Source organism: Adiantum capillus-veneris, chromosome 12 (genome assembly GCF_014529385.1).
Source record: "Adiantum capillus-veneris isolate H3 chromosome 12, ASM1452938v2, whole genome shotgun sequence".
NCBI classification, from domain to species: domain Eukaryota; kingdom Viridiplantae; phylum Streptophyta; class Polypodiopsida; order Polypodiales; family Pteridaceae; genus Adiantum; species Adiantum capillus-veneris.
In genome coordinates, this window is record NC_140942.1 from 145,266,302 (window position 1) to 145,289,663 (window position 23,362).

A 23,362-nucleotide genomic window follows, 5' to 3' on the forward strand; every position below is an offset into this window, starting at 1 on the left:
CTTATAGCTTTTTCGATGTTTTTTGGGAGAATACTTTAGCATTATAAAGTCCATTGTATGAGGAATTATAATACAGGTACTACGTATTTACACAATTGAGTGGATCAAAGCTCGAAACCAGGGAGCCAAAATTCAAAACGAAGCTAGGCCTTAAGGTAGCTTTCAGACGCGGCAAAAGAAAAGATTTTGGATCGTAGCTGGCTGTAGCTTTCAAGAAGCACGGTCCCCTGGATGTATATAATTACTGTGTGGGGAGAGAGAGAGAGAGAGAGAGAGAGAGAGAGAGAGATAATTTCTATGCCATCATCATCAACCGATTCGACCTTGTCCTCCTTGACGATACGAAGAGGAAGACGAGAGAGAGAGAGGCGCTAAGCGAGCGAGCTACTGTGGCTCGTGGAAAAGCTCCTACTGTTGCTTGCTCAACGTTGGCCGTGCTGCACCAGGGGCATTGTCATCTTCTTCTCATCATCCAAAGAATCGAGACCTCTCTTTGTGCACGCATGCAGCTGGGGTTAATTACCTTCTGGGCTCCGCTGCTGCGCATAAAGCAGAAGGGAGCTATAGAAATGCTAGCGGTGAGGCTCTGATTTGCAAATAGGCATCTGCGCCTGGTTGAAATGTAGACTGTTGAGTAAGCTGAGCTCAAGCAATATGGCAGAGCACTCCTTTCCAGCTGGACGTACGCCCCGGCAGGCGCAGAGAGAGAATGGCCTAGCTGAACAGCTGCCACCATGGCAGTACTACTCAAGGACACCATCACTTATACCAGAGGCAGTAGTAGAGCCTGCGTGCCTGCTTATATCATCATCGACGTCATCATGGCAGGGAAATGCAGCTGGCCTTCCATCCTCGTCAGATCATGCGCACGCAGACACAGCAGATGAGGATCGAAGAGACCATCATGCGTATTTGCAGCTCATCGACGAGCTTCGCAAGTCCGCACAACTGAAAGCAGAGATTGTAGCGCACCCGCTCTTTCACAACCTGCTGCAGGCGCATGTGGAATGCGTGAGTGTGGGCGTGCCTTCGCAGCAGCTGCCGGCTCTGGAGGACCAGCTGGCCAGAAAGCGGAGTGTCATGCACAAGTATGTCACGCTCGGCTGTAGTGTCGACCCCACATCGACATCCCGCGCAGCTCGTGCAGACCAGCTGAGGTGCAGAACAGCTGAGATCGACGCTTTCATGGTCAGTTCAAATCCTGTCCTTTGTTTAATTATTCTCTGTTGATGCTCTCTTAATCACTGTTCGTTATGTTTATTTTTAATTTCACCGTAGAGATTTCTTTGGCATGCCTTCCGCTTGAGTAAATTCCTTCGATTGTTTCAAAAGGACAAATGTACCGCGTGACCACTGCCTTATTTCTTGCCCGTGTACATGGCAGTAAATACCTGTTGAAACATATGAGATATGCATTGTGCTTGCATCCAATATAGCCGTCCTTGCCACTTGTGCTTGCGAATGTTCGAGTGCTGAGCGAGCCACCTTCCTAGCCAGCCTGCAAACCCCTTCGCCATGAGAAGTGGTCCTATGCAACCCAAGGCTCCCCACATTCGCCATTATTTCTTTAGGTACGTCTGCTTACCCCTCCTTGTTTTGGGGCTGACGAGTAGCTGGGTTTGTGGCCAAGATCACATCCAATGCCATACATTGGATTATGTATATGCTGCATGCAATGATTGCAGTTCCGTTGCCCTAAACAAAAAAGAAAGAAAAAAAGATCCTTCTTCCAAAATAATCGACTTGGGGAATCGCCCTCGATTCCATGGGACAGACAATTTTTCAAAATCGTTAAGGCACGTATTAATCAAAGCTTGTCTTGGGGGCAATGGTGTCCTACCACTTCGCATTGTAGTAGTAGTCGTTGACCTTAGCTCTATGGCTGCATTGTCTTTGTACTGTATTTTGTTTTCTTTCTTTTAGACAGGGACTTGTCATGGAATTTTTTTGTCATAGAACTATGCAATAAAAGAATAAGTCCACAACAACAAGCATAGTTGCAACATACATAACAAAGGAAACAAGAGAGAGAAAGAAAATATTCACAAAACACACAATTTTGTGGTTATAAGCATGATTCTTGACCCTCAACTATGTATGAAAGTATAAGTATTGGTAAATACCTATCTATATACTTCCACATATCTGCTTGCTTGCATAGTCACAATTATATACACATGCATAGTCGTGCTTATAGCCACTAGTTGACTTTAAAAAAAAGTAAAGAAACCTATCTGGATGGCCTACCAAATAATCCATTTGCATAGGTATCTTGTTTTAAAAACCTCTAATTAAACTCTACAATTTAGTATATAACAATTGATGATAGCTCACAAAAACATTAGACATAATAAGTAAAGAGACGATCGAAGTCAAAAGCTAATATTAAAATAAATTGAGTTTTCACAAAAACTTGTGGGATTGCAATAACTACTAAGTTGATTTGGCCTCTAACGAACTCTAAGAAACATTAAAATGAAATACTATATCCCCGAAGGCATGTCACGGTGTGCTAACAAAGCCTCCAAATGGCTAGACTACTTTCTATGTGCCTCTCATCATCTGGCACAAAATTAGGCATTAATCCATGCTTGTATACAAAGGTAATTATTAAGTTTTAATGATTAAGCCACATAGTTCTTTAGATAGCGATAACAACTTTACCACTTATAATGCTAAAAGTGGCTCTTGAAGACATTGATGAGAATTTACATGCTGTTCACAAGGATTACTACCCCCTCACATCACTAAAGAATCGGTATGAGTGTCAGTATCACATAGTCGGCAAGACCATTGGTATCATACTAAGTATGAACATTGGTATCACAAACAATATGAGTATCAAGGGGGTGAAAATCTTGATCTATATACCGATTGTGATAACAATACTCCTCCTGACCATATTGTATGATATAGCAACCATAATACCAATGACATTTGAAAAAAAAATTGGGTGGCTCATCAACCATAATATTTAAGAGGCCATGCCCTAACAAGTGTGCATCACCGATTGGGTAACACTTTGCAATATAACGCTCATCAAAAGCACTTACAAACACAAAAACAACAAGCCCCATATAGGAAAAACTCCCTATCTATAGGCCCTAGAGCACTAACCCAACCCCCTATCTACAAATGCTAAAGTGGTCATATACCCCCTTTCTACGATGTTTGTATAGTCAACATGACCCCCTCTGTAATATATATACGAGTTGTTGTCTCGTCTTTTATTCTATTTTATATTTCACAAAAGCGTTGTCAAAAGATACGAAATCTATGTCAGAAGGCTCTCAAAACAAGAGCATTAATGACAAATCACCTACTTTTTTCAAACGTATACCTTTCTTGCTCTCTAGTTTGTGAGAGGTTTTAAGTCTTTCCATCTATAGTTTCTTTCTTCTCTAATCTCTGAGTTTCCATGGCGTCTTTTGCACGTCACCCTTCACATAACATAACTTCTTGTGACTTTCATAACGTTAGAGAGGATGGTCTTTGGAAGTCCATCTCTTTTCGTGTGAATGACTGGGTAACAATGTTTCCTTCATGCAAAGGTGTACATAGAGTGAAGACAACTAAACGCGATAAAGTAAAAAACCATTGGAAAGGTCGTGTTCTTGCTTTCAAAGTGACCGACAATGGCTGGCTAGCTAAGGTTCAACATGTGTACATGGCCAAGGATATGGTGTTAGATTGGGAAGAACATCCCACATTGCATTCTTACTGTAAGTACAAAAAAAAACTATTTGATACACTGAATTTTTTTCATTATCCCATTGTTTTTCTCATTTTTTGATTCCATTCCATATATATTTCCTTCAACAGCTGTGGAATGGCAGCCTGTGGAGAGTCTGAGTGGGACATTCAAAGCAATGCATAAAGGGATTGCAGATGCTATGTATGCTGACAAGCCACCTTCCTTTTACAAAAAAATGGATTTGTTTGTCTATTTTGCAGAATACAAAGTTCCATCACGAGAAGGTGCATATGGAGAACTACATCAGTTACCCGTTCCCACCATAAGTTCACTTGATTGGGAAGCTCCTGATGCATGTACTATATCAAGCTTCAAATCCAAGATCAAAGAAGACATCCTTAAAGCTATGTCTCCGGGCAGGATATCAAGAAGGATTAAAGTTCAATGGTTCTTGCCTATACATGTCTTTGTGGCATGTTTCAAAACAATGGATTTGCAAAGGACAAAGACGACGTGGCTTAATAGAAGACTTTCTATGACTGAACTGAATAATGTTCTTGGAGACGGATGGAGCACCAAAGAAACTTTCCATATTGGTGACAATATTAGTTGTAGAGTAATCCCAAATTCTATGTCTATCTCATATCAACTATGTCGTCAATCATTAGTTCTCGGCTATGACTATAGGAGATGGAGAAGCAAATTAGGTAGCTGGGTTCCTCTCGACTCTGAGGAAAATTGTCCAGAGTTTGAACTAAAGGTCACAGTCCATCCACACACCGAGTATAGAAGCCTGATAGTAACAACAAATTGCAGACTAAATGATGTTAGAGAATCTCTTGAGTTTCTTGATGAAACATCTCCCGAGTATAGATTCAAAGTGGATGAAATTGTGGTGAGCACAAGGATGAGAATTCAACCTCTTGCATCACATGCCTTCCCCCAAAAAGAGTTGTATTTGAGCCACTTGCAAGGACTTGAAAAAACAAGTTCAATATTGTAATCATTTTGCAAATATATTTATCTTTTCTCTACTTATGTTGTTTTAAACTTACATGACATCATGATACACATTTAAGAATCGACAGTTGGTATTAAGTATTTGAAGTACAAAATTATGAATCACCAAAGGGTATATATATATGTTCATATGGACAAAATTAACAAAAGTCTACATAGCTTTTGTGGACTATTCAATCATGAAACTCCACTTTTCTTTTTGCCTGAGAGGATTCTGCATCCTCAGAGACCCTTTTCCTTTTGTGTTCAGAAGGGGGTGAAAGTTCAGGAGTGGGTGGTGGTGGTGACTTGGCAGGGGTTGGTGCTTTGGACCCCTTAGGGCTTGGCACGGGTGACTTGGCAGGGGTTGGTGCTTTGGGCTCCTTAGGACTGGTTGGCTTGGGTGATTTGGCAGCTTTCTTTGACAACATGAATGGTAGCTTGAAAGGTGAGCTAGGTGCCTCCCCCTTATTGTTCTTAAGTGTACGACGCTTTTGAACCTTGAATTTCAATGGTGAGTGGAATGGATGGCCCTTTGTATCTGCTCTAATTTTTTGCAAGGCTCTTAGTGGGACTCTTTCCCTTGGAATTGTTCTTAGTGAGACTCTTCCCCTTGGCAGGGATCTTCTTTTTGGTAGGACTCTTTCCCTTGGCAGGGATCTTCTTCTTGGGACTCTTCCCCTTGGCAGGACTCTTCTTGTGATCCTTTTTCTTTGTATGGATCTTTGCAGGACTTTTCTTCTTTTGATCCATTTTCTTTGCATCCAAACCTTTGGTGGCTCTACCTTTCTTTGGTGGCAAAGGAGAATCTGGATCATTTGGATTTATTGATCTTTCCAAAACCATAGAAACAGCCTTCTCTCTCACCCACGTGACCCAAGACTCTGGATAGTCATGCAACTGGAAAAAAAAAGAAAAAGGAACTAAAGGACATTACATACATACATAAAACATCAAAATAAATACATGAACCACACTTACAGTGAGTGTAGTCATCCGGCACCTTGACTCAAGATATCTCCATGCATTTGCAAGCACCCTCCATCCACAAGATGTTGAGTCTGTCTGTAAAGGCACTTTTTGATTGTAGTACTTGAAAGCTTCTATATTATAATCCTTATTTGTGGTACTCAGGTGACCAACAATAAGTTTGGCAGCACTGCAAGAAGACATTGAATCAAAAAGCTACTAATAGAAAACAATGGGCCATCATCAAGCATAGATTATGCTTCATACTTACAGTTTACTTATCCCATGGATACTTGACAATGAATTCATAAATATAATATCTTTCTCCAAAAGATTGAAGATAATAAGACTCCAATGTCCTCTACAAAATAAAAAACAATTAGCTAAGAATACCACAAAATGTTAAAAATAACATGTAAGGAGTTAAGAATTACCCTTCAACATAGGGGTATAATATGTAATTGTAGGTCAGCATGTTAAAATCATCAAAAAAACTTGAAAGGGTTCCTTGCTTGTTGAAAAGGCACTGTGTCACTAGAGGGTCAAGTATGGCAATTTGCATAGCTAGAGCCTCTGGAAGATCCCTCATAAGACACCTGGAAAAGGAAACACAAGCCCCAATGAGCCCCTTGTGCCTGCCTGCCATGCACATGCACTAATAATTAGCAAAGCAACACACCTGAGACAGATATAGAGCACAGTGTCACCAAGCTCAATGTTGGGATTTACAAGCATACTTGTGTCTTGAAGGAATATGTCCAAATATGCCTCAGTATCTCCAAACAAGGAGATATCCACCACCATTTGGCCTGTGACTTTTTCATAAAGAAGAGAGTTGGATGCTCTTAAAATTTCAGCTTGCTCTTTAAGGATAGCATCCTCAGATATCATGTCTTGCTCCCTCTCAACTTCCTTTCCTGCTTTAATATCCTCGGACTTTCTTGTCTCGCACTCATATGTAACATCCTCAATGACAACCCCAGAATCTTTCTGCTGCCTGGAAGGAGGGATGTTTAAAATTTGGAAGGCTCTAAGATCCTCACTAGGAATGAGCTCAAGAGCCTTATCAAACTTGTACCTTAGCCTTGACACAAGCACAAAATCTTTGCTCATAATGTGACCCTCTGAGAAAATGCAGCTGCAATGTAGCTATCATTCATAAAGTCTATGAGAAAATCCTCAGCAGCTTCCTGAAGGCACATCACAGCTTGAGATTGCCACCTTACTGAGACAAAAGTTTTGATATTCATCATGCTTACAAGTCTATCAGATATCTCCTTGACAACTCTCATGAAAGAGAGCTTTGGAATCAGTAGACAAGTAGACTTTTGCGCTTTTCTTATTTCTCTTAGGGACTTCACCTGATAATTCAATCTTTTTCTGGCATTGGGCCTCTGACGAGGTAGTGGAGGGGGTGCTTTCTCTGCATCTTTCTCAGCATCACCTATTTCTAGATCAGTTGGGGCTTGGTAGACCTTCCTTGCAGTTTGCTTAGTCCTCGCCATTTGGGTAAAAGAACACACCACGCGACAGACGCGTAAGCCACAACCTTCAAGGTGTTTCTATCGCGCTGTGTATGAGGAGAAGGGTGACAACACGAAGCGATAGAAGGGTGACCCAAGCTGTGGAATAGGTCCGTATCGCGTCGTATGTGATCACCGAAAGATCCAAAAAAAAATTCAAAAAATGCCCTGTACGACGCGATAGAGGGCGCAACCACACCTTAGAATATCACCGTATCGCGTCGTATGTGAGGTGTGACATCTTTAAGCCGAGCAGATCCTACGCACGATGCGATGAGAGCCTCACCTGACCGTTGCAACATACGCCTATCGCGTCGTATGGGAAGCCATGAGTATTCCAAAAAAAAAGACTTTCACAATGCGATAGAGGGCACACAAACACCTTAGGACATGGTATAGAGAGAGGGTATGCGAGTTGTGAAAACGTTTAATTAGCCGAGCAGCAACCCCGTACGACGTGATGAGAGGTTCACCGAGACTCTACAACTTGCGCCTATCGCATCGTAAGGGATACTAAGAGTGGGAAGTGGTAGGAGGTGCACCCACATGCCCAACACTTCCGGTCGCGTCGTTTGAGAAGAAACTTGGCTTGGCTTAGTGGACGAATGACTCGAAGTGCGGGTAGTTGAGGATGACACGACGCGAATGTCGAGTATGGGAGAAAGCACAAAATGAGCATGTGACAAGGGTTTATATAGATAAGACCGTTCGTACGACGACCGTTGTGCATAGGCCACGTGGCACGTGTGCATGGCTGACACGTGTCACTAACGGTCATATTTCGGATGTTATATAAAGCTTGGTCTCGAATTTTAAGAAGGTTGCACGTTCACTTGTCGCATACAACGCGACATATTATCCATTTTTGTGTAATCCTTTCGCCTCGCACGATCTCATCCTTTGCAAATTGCACATCGGTGGCCCCTATCGCTTCTTGTTTGCTTTGTTGTGGCTTTGTCTCGTACGACGCGCAAGGAAGTAGTTCCAAAGGCTGGGTCTAGCGCCTATCGCGTCGTTCGGTGTGGCTTTGTCCTACACGACGCATAGGGAGGCACTTCCAAAGCCTGTGTCCAGCGCGTATCGTGTGGTGCGGGGTTGTTCGTTTTGCTGTGGTTTTGTCCCGCACGATGCGTAGGGAGCAAGTTGCAAAGCTTGGGTCCAGCGCGTATCGCGTGGTTCGGGTTTGTCATTGGCACTAGTACATTAACGTTGGGCGTATTTCCGTACCTTGTACCTAGCTTCACCTGTCGACTTTTCCTCTACCATGATTGAAGGCCGAGAGGAGATTTTGGAGGAGAGTACAAGTGAGAAACTATTGGTGGCTCTGATGGATGGTGGTTACATGGAGGTGTACACCAAAGCATATGAAATATTAACCCTGTGTTTGATCTTGCAGCTTTGTTAGAACATTTGAAAGACTTCTTGGCAGAAGAATTCAAAGAGTTTGAAGAAGCAGTTGAAGGCAAGTGTTTGGTTTTAGATGGAAGGCTTATTGTCATCTAACTGAATATACTACAGACTCAATTGAGAAGAGCAAAGTAACAAGGAGGTTTGGAAGATTTTCTAAGAAGACTTCCTTTGTTTGTCCACCTACCATCTCTTGTCAATTACATTTAAAACCTTGTAACCTTGTTCCAAAAGAAGTTGCTTTTCTTTTCTTTTTGTTCCTTAGAGTTGACATGCAAGGCAAAGCTGATGAAGTGAAAGATATAGATGAGGCAACAAATAAAAATGTTTCCATAGTTTTGCAGCTTGAGAAAAGTGAAATTCTAGAAGAGGAGGAAGTTGATGTTGCAGCTGAGGAGCAGGAGAGTGCAAATTTTGATGTTGCTCAATTTAGAGCTAGTACTGTCATTGATGAGCCAACAGATGAGGTAGAGGTATCTGAAGCTTCCCTTACTATTCCAAATCTTCCCTACTTCTTTATCAATGGGAAAGAGTATATTCCTCTCCATCATATCCAGGGTTTGCTTAATATGAGGGAGGAATACCGTATTGCAACCATTTCTGAAGCTTCTGAGGTGGCCAAAGATTTTATTGACACAGAAGAAGAGTCAAAAGAGGAGTTTTTAGCACTTGATCTTCATACATCCAATTAAGATTTTTTGCCTGCTCCTGATGCACTTGCTCTATGCATAGGAAGAGTGGAAGAGGAAAAACCTTCCCTCAAAGATGAGGATTTTGAGAAGAGGCTTGTTGAGCTTGGCATCCAATCTTTTGGCAGAGACTTTAAGCTGAAAAAAATTGGAAAGGAAGTTGACATAAGAGAGATGACCGGATCATGCAATCTCCTTCAATAGTAAGTCATTGCTGAAGATGAATTGCAAAAGGTGATCTCCCTACTGAAATCTTTCTTTTTTTTCAAGTTAGTTTAAATTACTCATTGTCTTGTTTTGCAGATTGAACTCCTTGACAAAGACAATTTTCTTGGGAGAGCTAAAGGCTCGAGAGGGAAAGCAATAGAGGGCTCTTCAAGAAGGGATGCCTCCTCTCTCATGCACTACATGCCTACATTGGATAGTGCCACCTTCTGTGCTTTCCGCATGCAGTATTCTGAAGATCCTGAGTTGCCAATGGTTGCACTGAAGATATTGTCACGATTTTTAGGATACACTCCCCTTCAAATCAATGCAAACAAGATTATGCTACTTGAGAGAGCAGCAACACTTCGAACGTTTGGATATGCTGCAGGATTCAATGCCTCAAGAGCAATATACTTTCTTTGCTACTCTAGCTATGCAGCAGCAGCTGAGGAGACAAATGTCAACCTTCTTGGGGGCTATAAAAGAAGAAAGTTTTTGAGATATAGGGGTGACATGCCTGGAGATATAAAAAAAATCAAAAACTGATGTAAATTTGACAATTTTTTGCACCAAAATATCTTTTTTGAATTTGGATCTCTTTAGAAAGATTCAGTACAAAGTTTCAAAGTGAAGCATTAATCTCAGATCTGTGGTTGAGCAGCATGGTTGTTTGATCTCATCCGTTGTAATTGCCTCCTATAGAACCAATTGAATAATTCCTTTAGTGCATTGCTCCTTCTTTGTCCACCTCCCTTTCTCGTACATTTGAAAAAAGAAACCCTCGCTTGATAGTGAGATTTTTCCATTCCCTGAGTATTCCATGTTGCAAGGGTCCTTGTTTTGCAAAATATGACATGTTGCAAGGGGTCCATGTTGCAAGGGGTCCTTGTTTTGCAAAACTGATGTAAATTTGACAATTTTTTGCACCAAAATATCTTGTTTGAATTTGGATCTCTTTAGAAATATTCAGTACAAAGTTTCAAAGTGAAGCATTAATCTCAGATCTATGGTTGAGCAGCATGGTTGTTTGATCTCATCCGTTGTAATTGCCTCCTATACGACCAATTGAATAATTCCTTTAGTGCATTGCTCCTTCTTTGTCCACCTCCCTTTCTCGTACATTTGAAAAAAGAAACCATTGCTTGAGAGCGAGATTTTTCCATTCCTTGAGTATTCCATGTTGCAAGGGGTCCTTGTTTTGCAAAATATGGTCCATGCAGGTACAGAATATGCTAAAAATAAAAAAAAGTTAATTAGTTGAACTCAATAGGATGCAAAGTAAAATACTATCCAAACTTTAAAAAGTAATTGAATACTCACCAAGTAATATGTGATGTCTTTTGCTCCCCAAGCATCTGTAATAGCAGTTAGTAAAAGCTTTATTGTCTTTTTAAAGTCATCTGCATAAGTAGTAGAGCTAACTTGTTGTCTCAAAACTTTCAAAAAATTGTTGAGCTTCTTCCACACTTCCATGCGTTTGTTGGCTACATCTGGTCTACTTTTGACATTGGTTGTTATAACACAAAGATCCTTCCAGCAGTTCCACATAGCATAAACTTGTTTGTTGTCATGGTTACTCAAAAGTCTTGTGGCTTTTGCTCCACCCATTGAAACATCTTGCAAAACATCACCGATTCCTTTTGAAAGAGTGGGATCTTTTTTTAGATGCACTTGACAACCATGAAAACCCATTTGAGAGAGCAAAGCTTCGCATTTTCCTATGCACTCGTCTGCAAGTTTAGTTGGCTTAATAGAATATGCATAGTCAAGATGGAGTCGAAGCAATTTGTCCAAGATTCTAATCTCTGCATGCATTGTGCATATATGTACATTTTTTAAATCTATTGTTAGAATTGGATCCCAAATCATAGAAGACGATGGGTAGTCGATGACGTTAACACTATTCCTCGATGGTGCTTTTCCAACCTCGTGTTCTGCAAGCCATCCTTTTGTTCCACTGCTTTCTATGCAATATAGACAAGGATACTTGGTATTGGCACCTCCACATACACCAAACATGCACTTTAATGCTTTTAGGTCGGCACTCAAGTGCCATTCTACAAAAAAGTCACTCATGCCATCTACACAGAGTTTTTCACCTGCATTTTGGTCCTGTATAACAGAAGGGATATCGGTTTGCAAAAACAGCCATTTCAATGTATCGTGATTTTCTATTGGTATTTGAGCTGCTCCGATCCACCAAAGTTTCATTTCTGATTGAGTTTTGTGGTATGGGGAATCAAACTTACCCTGGCTATAGTCCAATGCTCTATTCATAAGGGATATGGATACTCTTTCCATTTTTTGACATTTTTGAATTTGAGCTTCATCCAATTTCAAAACAAATATAAGTTTTCCTTCACAATCTACTTCTTGCATATTATAGTATCTCACCATAGCAGATTGAACATTTTTTATACTCATCCAAATGTTATTAAAAACATTATACTCAAAAGAAGATTTTTTTTTCTGTTTTTCATATGGCATCGTTCCTTCTATATGATAGTACTCTCCAAAATGTTCAGGTATTTCTTCGTTTAATAGAGTCCTAACTTTCCCAACATTATGAGGCCTAGGCAACCCAAAAGCTTTAATCTTGTAATACTTTAAAACCTGAAACCAGGTTTTAGAGATGGCCATGTAACCCCTTCTACTCACCCCCACTGTGTCACAAACTTCTTGCATTTGAGAAGGTTGGACCAGTAAACCCATATCTTTCAGTAAACTTTGAAATACAAATTTTTTCTGAGTTTGATTTTCAAGAAGTTTCAAAAGTTTAAGAATATCACTTTTGTTCATTACCTCATTCAAAAATCTCACTCTCTCTTGACCATTGGACATATCAAATTCTAAAAGACTAGTCACATGTTCTCTAGTAATCTTTAATCTTTTTTTTCTTTGTCCAGAACCTTCTGTTAAGTTTACTACATCTCTCATTCGTTTTACTCGTGCTCTTAATCTTATTGGAGTTTCTTTTAAAGTCCGAAGTTGATGATTTTCTTGTTTTAGAGATGCTATTTGGTTTTCAAGTTCTAAAATTCTTGTTGCATTTGAAGACAAAACAGTTTTGAGATATTGAATGTAATGTGTATGATCAATGTGTAAATGAGATAACCTAGAACTATATCCAAGTAAGCCATCAACCCCATCACCAACAAATCTCATTAAATCATGAGGTGTGTGAAAAGATGGATACCTTCTAGTGCTAGGATCCGGTGGATACAAGCTCCTATCTGTCCATATATCAATGTGTTTCTTTCCCTCGTTGCGAAGTTGTTCTGCTTCATTTGCAGTTGTAACTGGTCTTTGATAGACACTCTGCGTAGTAGCATATTCCTGGCTTAGCTTAATGTTCAAGTGAAACTTGCGGTTATCACTAATGGAAGATGTATTAGTCATTGTAAGTAATGAAGGAGCAGAAAGTATAATGAAAATAACGTAGCAGCAGAACAAGGTGCATCAGAGAAGAAGAGAAAAAGCTCGCGAAAGGTGAGAGAAAAAAGAGAGATTCAAAAGTGGAAACAACTATTTGCTGCCAAGTGAAGTAAATGAAAACAAATTTCGAGGTGAGCCACAAAGGAATGTGAAGAAAACGATATCTTTTTGAATATTTAGAGATATGTACCTAGATACGCTTTAGATTGTGTAGATATGCTTTAAATGGCCAAAACGGACAAATTTGGAGCCGTTTTGACCACAAATGGCTCTGCTAATTAGTAATTTAACCAATTCCTTACATAGCCCTTTTTGAGTCGTTTTTGGCCCTAATGGCTATATAGTGGGTGGTTGGGTGGTGGACTCCTAGGTTCTAGTTCCCCTTGTCTTACAGATCTATCCTCTATGATAGATAAGTGTGCTATGGATCGATTCTTTAAAGATGTAATTCTAGCTATTGCACTTGGGAAGAAAGAGGAACCATATAATGTGCAAGATGATTATCTTTTCTATGACAATAGGTTATACATTACACATAGTTTTTGTGACATGGTCATGTATGAATCTCATGTTCCAGCTTATGCGTGGTATAGAGAGATTCAAGCTAATATTAATGGAATATAGTTGTACTTTACTAGCCAACAATGAACACAAACATACCGGACTATGTTGCCAGATGCATTATATGCCAAAAGACGAAGTATGATAGAGGGAAGAAGCCTGCTAGCTTGCTTCATCCATTGCCTATACCTAATTCCCCATGTGAAAGTATATCCACGGATTTCATCTTTGGATTGCCAAGATCCATTCATGGGAATACAGAAATATAGATAGTAGTAGACCAGTCTAGCAAGAAAGTGCATTTTATATCGGCCAAAACTATTAAAGCACACCATATGGCAGCCCTCTGTATCTCACAAGTCTGTAAGTATCATAGCTTACAAACACATACACAATCTGATAGAGACCCAAGTATGAGTAGCAATTTTTGGAAGGGTCTCATTGAAAATCTGGGTACTAAGTTGAATTTATCATCGACCTATAATCCACACACGTATAGCCAAAGTGAGATAGCAAATTCAACTACTATTGATCTACTTAAATCCTATGTTATACAAGTAGATCAAAGAGATCAATGGGAAAAGTACAAAAACTCATTTTTTTTAAATTCATATAAAGTTTATTTTCTCTCAAAACCTAAACTATTACGTGAGGATGTTGCTTATGTTCCTCAATATACTTTGAGTAGATAATAATTTCACCAAAGGACACTTTTGTAAAGCTTTGATGAGTTCTAAATAGCCATACCATCATTCATATAAAGGTAGCCGATGCATTGGTAAGCCCCAGAGGGAGTACCAAGAATTTATATAGGCCAAAGGTTGTTCAAAGGCCATCTTATAATTGTCACCTTCAAGAACTATCTTTATCTTGTGATAACCACTTTTGAGATATACTCTACTAAAATAGGTAGACCCTTGTAGCTTATCAAATAAATATTTCATATAAGGAACAAGAAATCTATTCTTTATGTTTATAAAATTAAGCACTCAGTAGTCCAGCCACATCCTATAAGTACCATCTTTCTTTTGTACGAATAGAATTTGTGAGAAAAATGGAGATGGACTAGGCCTAACCATCCCTTTTTCCACAAGCTCGTTCACTTGCCTCATAATCTCCTCTTGTTGAGTTGGCATGACTCAATAAAGAGGACTATGAGGAGGTGAACTACTAGGTAGAAGCTCTATGGATTGACCATCTTGTCCTCTTTTGGGAGGTAGCTTCCTAAGAATTTCATTCGTAAACACATCTTGAAACTCATTTAGGAAACTAGATAATTCTTAATCCTCTTTAGTTTCATTTTGAATTCATTAGGAACAAATGCATGTTTCCTAGAATGCTTGACAAAAACCATGTAACAAGAAACAAAACTTTTCTTTACTTTGTCTAAAGCTTGAGTATATGTACAAGTGGTATAGTGTTGCCCATACTATTTACATCAAGTGAAACATCCTTGTCTTTATAAGAGTTAAAGATGACTTTTCTTTTAGGAAACTTCATAGTGATAGCCATGCAATCAAACCATGGTGCCCCTACGATAACATCCCATGCTTGAGTGGAAAGATGAAGAAATCTTCTTTGTTGACATAACTTTGCACATGAAGCCTTAACTTTCCGATCAATGGAGTGGCTAAAGCTTCTTTCCCTTTGAAAGCCCCGTTTGCTTTTATCACATCTCCTATCTCAAAGTCATGAACTCCTAGCTTAGTAGCTAGATCAACATAAATAAAGTTGTGTGTAGAGCTAAGATCAAACAATATGAAAGCATCACGTTCTCTTACTTTTTTCCAAGCATAAGAGAGTGGCGCTCTTTTACAATGTACTTCCTCTTTTAGAGCTTCCAACATAGTGGCTATAGGAGTGTCATTACGTTCATTTCTCTTTGGACATGCCTCGGTAACATGTCCTCGCTCCCCACACTTGAAACAATTGTTATCTTTACAAAAACGCTCAACCTCTTTAGGTGAAAGTTGGTTTCTACCTTTGTAGCCTTTTTTCTTTGCCTTTTCTTTATTGTTGTTGTTGTTTTTAGCATTGGGAGAATTCTTCATCATGTTGTTCTTCCCCTTTGGCTTAGTTGGTTCCTTAGCTTTTGTTGGTTTTGGAGCCCTTCTTACTCCATTGTTGACAATGAATCCTTAAAGCGACCATAGTGTAATGTATGACCGTCAAGATAGTTTTAGGTCCTTGCGAGCTAACATACTCACTCAATTCGTGTTCAAGATTCACCATTCCTTGAGGAATTTTTCTTTGGTATCACTTGCAAGGAAATTGCTTCATAATTGCAATCCTCAAAGCTGTCCATGTCTTTGGAGTTTCCACTTGAACACGAAGGGTTGCCCACGTCTTGCTTGGATTTCATTCTCCCTTCTTCGGATTTTCATGGGAGGGAGTGCTTAACAACTTCCTCTTCTTTTTGAGGGCTAGGTGACCACCGTGTCTGCCATCTCCTTGCGGCACCATCACTTTAAGAGATAGCAGAGGTGCCACTTTCTCTCCCTTTAATGTTTAGGATGCACTTTTTCTTCTTGTACAGTTTGCCTTGGAGGTCCTTTTGGTATCTTCTCTTCATTGCCCAAAGCAATTCCTCTTTTGGGAGGTCTCACTACGAGGTCTTGCAGGAACTCTCTCTTCTTGGGTGCTTGGGAAAACTTGAAGGGCTTGCATTTAACTTTGAACCTCCGCTTGCAAAGTAGGGTTTCCCATTGCTTCTTGTAACTTTTTAACAAGATAATGGACACTCTAGAATCATCATCAAATGCTATACCATGAGCCATATCTAAGTTTTCAATTAATTACTTTCTCTTAGTTATATTGTGCGATTATTAAATTTTCTTGTATTTGTATGCTTGCTCTTTCCTAGCACATCAAAAAATTTGGCTACTACTCCTCTTAACCCTCGAAAAAAAGCACTCGAGCAACTACACCCGTGGTTTAGAATATTGTTAATTGCAAAGAGTATTAGAGTGAATTTAACAGTGCCAAGCTAGTACCGGCTCCTATCGAGCTTGCTAATAGCTCAATAATGGTTAAGCGATAGGCAAGTCCCGAACAGCTCCATTATTAAGACCATAGTTCTTAATGGTGTCCCTCGTACCCTATATTAAATAGTTAGGCCAATTGAGATACTAAATCCTAGTCCCACTTACCCTAGTGCAATGAACAACTCCAATCTTTCATAGATTACTCAAAGAGAAACCTTAGCTCTGATACCAATGTGAGAGAATCTAATACTTACTTTAGATTCATCTGAATTTTAGCTTATGAAAAAAGAGACTTTTCCTTAAGAGAATTCTTTAGATGCAACTAGAGGTTGTGTCTGGCTGATTTCATTGCACATTTATAGATTATAATATTAAAAACCATGTACGTACATAATTCAAAGACAATACCAGAATTAAGATTCATAACTTGATGAGGACTAGATTTTCTTGGAGTCGATTCCCCCCCTCCAAAAGGTCTTTCTATTATAAATCTCTCTCAAAGAGAGCTTTTCTCGAGACGCAAATTGTGCTCTTGCGAAGCTTTCTTTGAACCAAGAAGATCATGTTCTTCAAGATTCAATGGTGTAACCTTCCTTCCCAAGCCCTAAATACCCCAATAAGGAAAAAGAATTGTAAGGTAAGAGGTAGATGAGGTTGAAAGAAGTATTTTTCAAGCAAAATAATTTGTACTTTTTATAAACTTAATCAATGGGCAAGCTCTTAGCATAGCTTAGCATAATAAAGTAGTAGAGATGAAGAATAAGATGAAGCTTTCACTTGCTTAGATTTGTATATATAGCCAAGCTCTTGAGCATAGAGTGTGTCTCTAGAGCTCCCATGAGAGAGAGAGAGAGAGAGAGAGAGATTTTTTGGCCACACTTAGCACTTGAGAGAGTGTGCATGAGGGAGAAGGAGCCAAAAATCCAAGCTTTAATACTCATGCAAATTTGCAAACTTGTCTTCAAATGGAATGCATATAACTTGACCAATGAGAGGTAAACACTCTATTATGCAACTCATGCATGCTCACACACTTGTCGAAGCTTGATATGCTTGAAAAATAGCCCTCTCCTTCCTTGGACTCTTCTTGGAAAGTGTACACACCACACACACTCACACATACTTGTTAACTTCACATAAAGTGAGTTGGTGCTACTTTGGACTTGTGATATATATAGCCAAGCTTAGAAAGAAAGTCCACTATATTCAACTTTCTAAATAAGGAAAGGATGATCTAACCTTAGACTTTAGCTTTTCCCTTTCACTTAAAAAAACCATAAACTTATCCTTTAGTTTTATTAGCTCCAATGCAACACCTTTGCACAAAACCTTGGAGGCTTTATGAAGCTAGCCCAAGCTACAACCTACTTGCTTATTTAGGACTCGCTAAATTTAGACTATTTTTGCAAGTTAGAAATTTATTTAAAGGATTCTCAGACTTCATACTTGGAATAGTTATAATAAAGAGTTATTTTAATGACTTCAACTTAGCACATCTACTTTCTATTTTACACTCCTATAATTGCTCTAGGTCATCTCCTTTGTCTTGTACCTTTGATCAAGGCTTCTCAAGATATATTTATATTTTCCTTGTATGTATCACTGAGATAACTAAATTCCAACTACCCTTGCTCTTTTATGGATTTCTTCTCTTTTGGTCCCAAGCCTTTGATGACCGGGCTAGTACATAAGCACTTAAATCAACTTCACTTGCTCTCTATTTTTTTCTTCGGACTTAAATGGCCAAATTAAGATTAAAAAATTCTTTTAGAAAGTTAGAAATTAATCTTCATGACAAGTAAAACTCTAAGTATGAACAGGTTTTGAACCCTCGTAGTGTAAACCCCAAGGGATTGACATGCCTGGTCCATCCGCCCAAACTCCCTTTAATAGGCTCCTAGCCCCTTTCGGACCCCTTCCCAATGGCAGCCGGCCCTTGGCCGAGTCTGTGACCCCTTGGTTTGGCCCTTGGCCTGACATTACTCCCCCCTTGGAGAAGCGTTTTCGTCCTCAAAAACAAAAGTGGGGAATTTCTTCTTAAGAACACTAATGTTTTCCCAAGTGGCACCCTCTTTAGGGCGATCTTTCCACTTGACTAAAGCTTGACTTCGTACATGATGACGAGTACGGAGTTCATGAAAATCTAAAATTCGTTCAGGTTCATGCGGCTGAGTGGGAGGTTCAGTGAAATCAACCAATATCTGATGGCCGATAACATTGTCGTCCCCATGCAAGCGTTTACGTAAACGACTTACATGAAATACCGGATGGACACGCGAGTGCGCAGGTAACTCAAGTTTGTAGGCCCTATCACCAACTCGCTTGAGTATCTTGAATGGCCCACAATAACGTGGAGATAATTTGGGTGTGGGTCCAGTCTTCAGACTTTCTGAATGCTCTGGCACACGCAAAAATACCTCTTCACCTTCGGTGAAGGTAACTTGCCGACGTTTCTCATCAGCATACTTCTTGTACCGATCATGTGCTTGTCGAACATTTTGACGAGCAAGTCTCAGCATTTCCATATGATCTTGGAGAAACTCCTTGACCTGTTGGAGCTTCTCAGTGGCCAACCCCACCGTCACTGGTGATCTAGGTTGAAAACCATACATAAGCATGAATGGACTAAAACTAGTTGTAACATGCTTAGCACTATTATATGCAAACTCAAGAATAGGAAGATAATCTTCCCAATCTGATTGCTTCTTGCTAACGTATGCTCGTAGCATATCCTCTAGCACTTGGTTGACTCGTTCCGTCTGACCATCTGTTTCAGGGTGATCAGCCGTACTTAAATTAAGTTGTGTACCCAATCGTTTAAAAACAGCATTCCAAAAATGACTATTAAACTTGGGATCACAATCACTCACAATGTTACTTGGCAATCCATACAACCGATAAAGATTGTCCACAAATAACTTAGCTAATTCTGGAGTCTTAATGGTTGACTTGGTTGGAATAAACCGACAAAGTTTAGTCAATTGATCTACGACCACCCATACCGAGTCATGTCCTCGACTAGTGGTTGGTAAACCCACAATAAAATCCATGGAGATACTTTCCCATTTACCATTGGGAATCTCTAAAGGATGTAAGAGTCCTCCTGCTTTCACGCGCTCTGCTTTATTAACTTGACATTTTTGGCAATGAAAGACATAGTCTTGAACATACCCATGCAAACCTGGCCAGTAAAACTGTCGTCTTACGAGTGCATAAGTTTTCTTAATTCTCGGGTGCCCTGCACTTGGACTATCGTGACATTCATAAAGAATTTGGCGCCGAACGTCCGCGTCCGTCGGTACACACACTCTCCCCTTGTGGAGTAGGTACCCATCATCTATGGAAAAATTATTCCATCGTTGCAGTTCATCACTCGAAAGAGGAGAACTGGGTGTGGAGGAAATAGAACCACTACCAACATTGGAGTGAGAAGGATCCCTCTTTCTAACATAGCTCCACACCTTGGAGTATGCAGTATCATGCTCGCACTTACCTTTGAGAGATTCCAAAAACTCACTCCGCAATTCCGTGAAAAGGAGAGAGTTGATCTCTGGCATTCAGCTGAGAGCATCAGCCACTACATTGTACCGCCCTTTACGATATCGTAGGTTGGCATCATACTCCTGAAGAATCTCAGCCCACCTGGCCTTGCGACCCTTCAAATCACTTTGTTGTGTAAACCACTTGATACTTTCATGGTCAAACACAATCTCGAACTGTGCACCATACAAATAATGTCGCCATGTCTTTAAAGCAGACACTATTGCATAGAGCTCTCGTTCGTAAGCAGAGTAATTCTGCTGTGCTGAATCTAGCTTCTTGCTTTCAAATGCAATTGGCCTTCCCTCCTGCAGAAGGACTGCTCCAATCGCACGATTACTAGCATCCGTTTCCAAAACGAATGGCTTTAAGGGATCCACAATAGCCAAAATAGAAGCTGTGGCTAATGTGTCCTTAAGTTTGTCAAAACTTTGCTTTTGTTCTAATCTCCACTGAAAGGACTTGCCCTTGGCTTTCAGTTGATCTGTCATGGGAACAGCAATATGGGCATAGTTTTTAACGAATCGACGATAAAAACCTGCAAAGCCTAAAAAAATGTGGAGCTCTTCCAAATTTTTGGGAGAGGGCCACCTCCGAATGGCATTCACCTTGGATTGATCCATGTGTAACCCTGCAGCCGAAATAACATGCCCCAAGTAGTGAATTTCCTCCTTGAGGAAATCACATTTGGATTCCTTGGCATATAGCTGATTTTGGCGTAACAAATGAAACACTTGTTTCAAATGTACTAAGTGCTCTTCCTCAGATGCACTATATACAAGAATGTCATCGAGGAAAACGATAACAAACTTTTCCAAGTATGGTCTCAAGACACTATCCATGAGTGTCATGAACGTAGCTGGAGCATTGGTTAACCCAAAGGGCATTACCAAAAACTCATAATGTCCAAACCTTGTTTGGAACGCTGTTTTGGGTATATCCACAAGCTTGATGCGTACTTGATGATACCCAGATCGTAAATCAATCTTTGAAAATATACGAGCGTGGGTGAGTTTATCAAATAGCTCATCCACTCGTGGCAATGGGTACTTGTTCTTAATAGTAACCGCATTTAATCCACGATAATCTATGCACATGCGCATACTACCATCCTTTTTCTTCACCAAGAGAATGGGAGAGGCCCATGGTGAAGAACTGGGTTGAATAAACCCTCTACTAAGATAGTCAGCAAGCTGACGTTCCACCTCAACAGCCTCAGAATGAATCATTCTGTAAGGCGGTTTACTCACTGGCTTACTACCTGCAACCACGTCTATGCCATGTTGCACAGAACGTGTCGGCGGTAGCCCTGGTGGTAAATCATCTGGAAAAACATCCTTGAATTCCCTTAAAAGTTCCTTTAATTCATTAGCAACCTTTGCTTGTTTTGAATTAGTAGACATAGCTGGAAGAGGAGAGAGAGAAGAATGTGGCGTTGAGGAAGTTTTAGTCAAAACATTATCAGCATTAAAAACATCATCCACATTGGAAATAAAATGGCACAGTGAGTAACACAAAAAGAGTTCTTCTATTGCATCATCAGAAGCGAGCTTCATAAGCTCCGCTGTACAAATAATTAGTGAGGAAGGTACATCCTTCTCCCCCAACAACAGTACGTGCACACCATTGGATTCGAACATTAGACTATTATGCTCATAGCTACGTCTAAGTGATGATCCTCAACTATGCAACCACTCATGACTAAGAACCACATCCGCCCTCTCCATATTCATGACTTGGAAATCCAAAGAGGTACGGTATCCTTGAATTTCCAAAGGTACATCTTTAACCTGAGTTTCCCATATCTCAGCATCATGGCCGTTAATCATTGCTACCTTGTAGCGATGGGAACTCGGGGTTTGGGGCAATTTGAGTCGTTTCACCAATTTATAATTGATGAAATTGTGCGATGCACCATAGTCTACCAAGATCCGCACCCGATGCCCTTGGATAGAGCCATGCATACGCACCAAATCATGTGGTCCGAAAGTCTGCTGCCACATGGAGGCCGTGATACAGCACTCATGCACCACCTCGGTGTGTGTTACTTCCACATTAGCAAACTGGGAAGAGGACTCAAGAGGTAAAAGCTACACCATGTGTACTGCTTTTTCCTTCCCCTTGTCTTGAGCAACAGATTTCCCCTTGGGACAATCCTTTTTGCTATGTCCAGTTCCCAAACATTTAAAGCACAACTTTTCTTTTTTGGCTTTCTCAAACTCTTCCGTTGAGAGAGGACCTCGAGACCCCTTGGGCTTTTTGGAGGTCTCTGATGCAATAGAGACATTTTTTCTTTTATGATGCACATGCTATGGACGTGTTAAAATAGGTGTAGTGCCATGCACATGCGAACTATGCAATGCTCGATCATCAGGATCAGCATGGATGTGAGCTTGCACTATTGCGTCATCAAGTGTTTGTGGATCCTGGGTTTTAACGTGCTTCTTAAGCTCCGGAGTTAACCCACGGATGAACCCACGCACCTGCTGAAAGGTATCCATCCCTTCCAGCTTGAGGATCACATCCCGATAATGGGAAATATATTCTGATAATGTTTTATGTTGGCGCATAGAACATTCATCCCAGGCGGTCCAATTTCTATCCTTCTCATTGGTAGGTAGAAATTCCTTCCTGAAGACAGTCTCAAAAGCTGCCCAAGTCTCATGCCCTTCTCCTTGAGAGACATCCACCATTTGTAGGCCTTGCCGTCCAAAGTTAGACTTGTTTGCAGCGCCTTGGCTGCATCCGGGGTATGTCTAAGGTCATGAATACCATCCCACTTACTGAGAAAAATATTCACGGTGTCCTTGTTTCGCTCACGCTCTTCTCCCCGAAAAATTGGTGGCTTTGTATTTTTTAACAAATCGTCCACCTCTTTTTGGGTCAGAGAGTGCAACGGACCCGGAGGAGGGCCTTGCCCAACAGCGGGCCCTTGGCCTGGGGTGGAGCCGTGCTCCTGAATTGGCTGACTAGCAGGGCCCGTGGCCTGCTGCCGCATATGCAACTTAATCAAATTGGATAATGCTGTGACATTCTGATTTAATTGTGCAAAATTCGTTTCAAGCACAGTCATGCGTGTTTGCAATGCACGGAAACCTTGCTTGTCCAGCAACTCATACGTATCATCTGTTGCCGTTGGGGCACGATTACTCTCCGAGACAGGAACCGTCTGCGTGGCATCGGCAGACATAACGGGTGCGGACTGCTCGAAATCAAAGGCATGATGCATATCTATGTCCGAATCCATGCTGTGGACGTACTGTGCGAGAAAAGAAAGAAGAATACCTGAATTCCAATGAGCTCGTAGCCGTATGCGGTAAGGAACTGTATTATTTCGCCTTTGAGAAGAAAGAA

General features: G+C 40.5%; 1 protein-coding gene across 3 annotated transcripts in view; it reads left to right on the forward strand.

The window, feature by feature from the left end:
• Positions 1-280: 280 nt before the first annotated feature.
• LOC147446638 (homeobox protein knotted-1-like 7) overlaps positions 281-23,362 on the forward strand; it is an 89,904-nt gene continuing 66,822 nt past the window's right edge. Inside the window, exon 1 of one of the 3 annotated variants that reach the window (XM_086525828.1) lies at positions 281-1,188. In XM_086525828.1, coding sequence (XP_086381954.1) covers positions 655-1,188 — 534 coding nt within the window. In that variant the 5' untranslated portion in view covers positions 281-654. The remainder of the gene's footprint in view (positions 1,189-23,362) is intronic. The other 2 variants (XR_015189899.1, XM_086525829.1) reach the window with 2 other exon arrangements.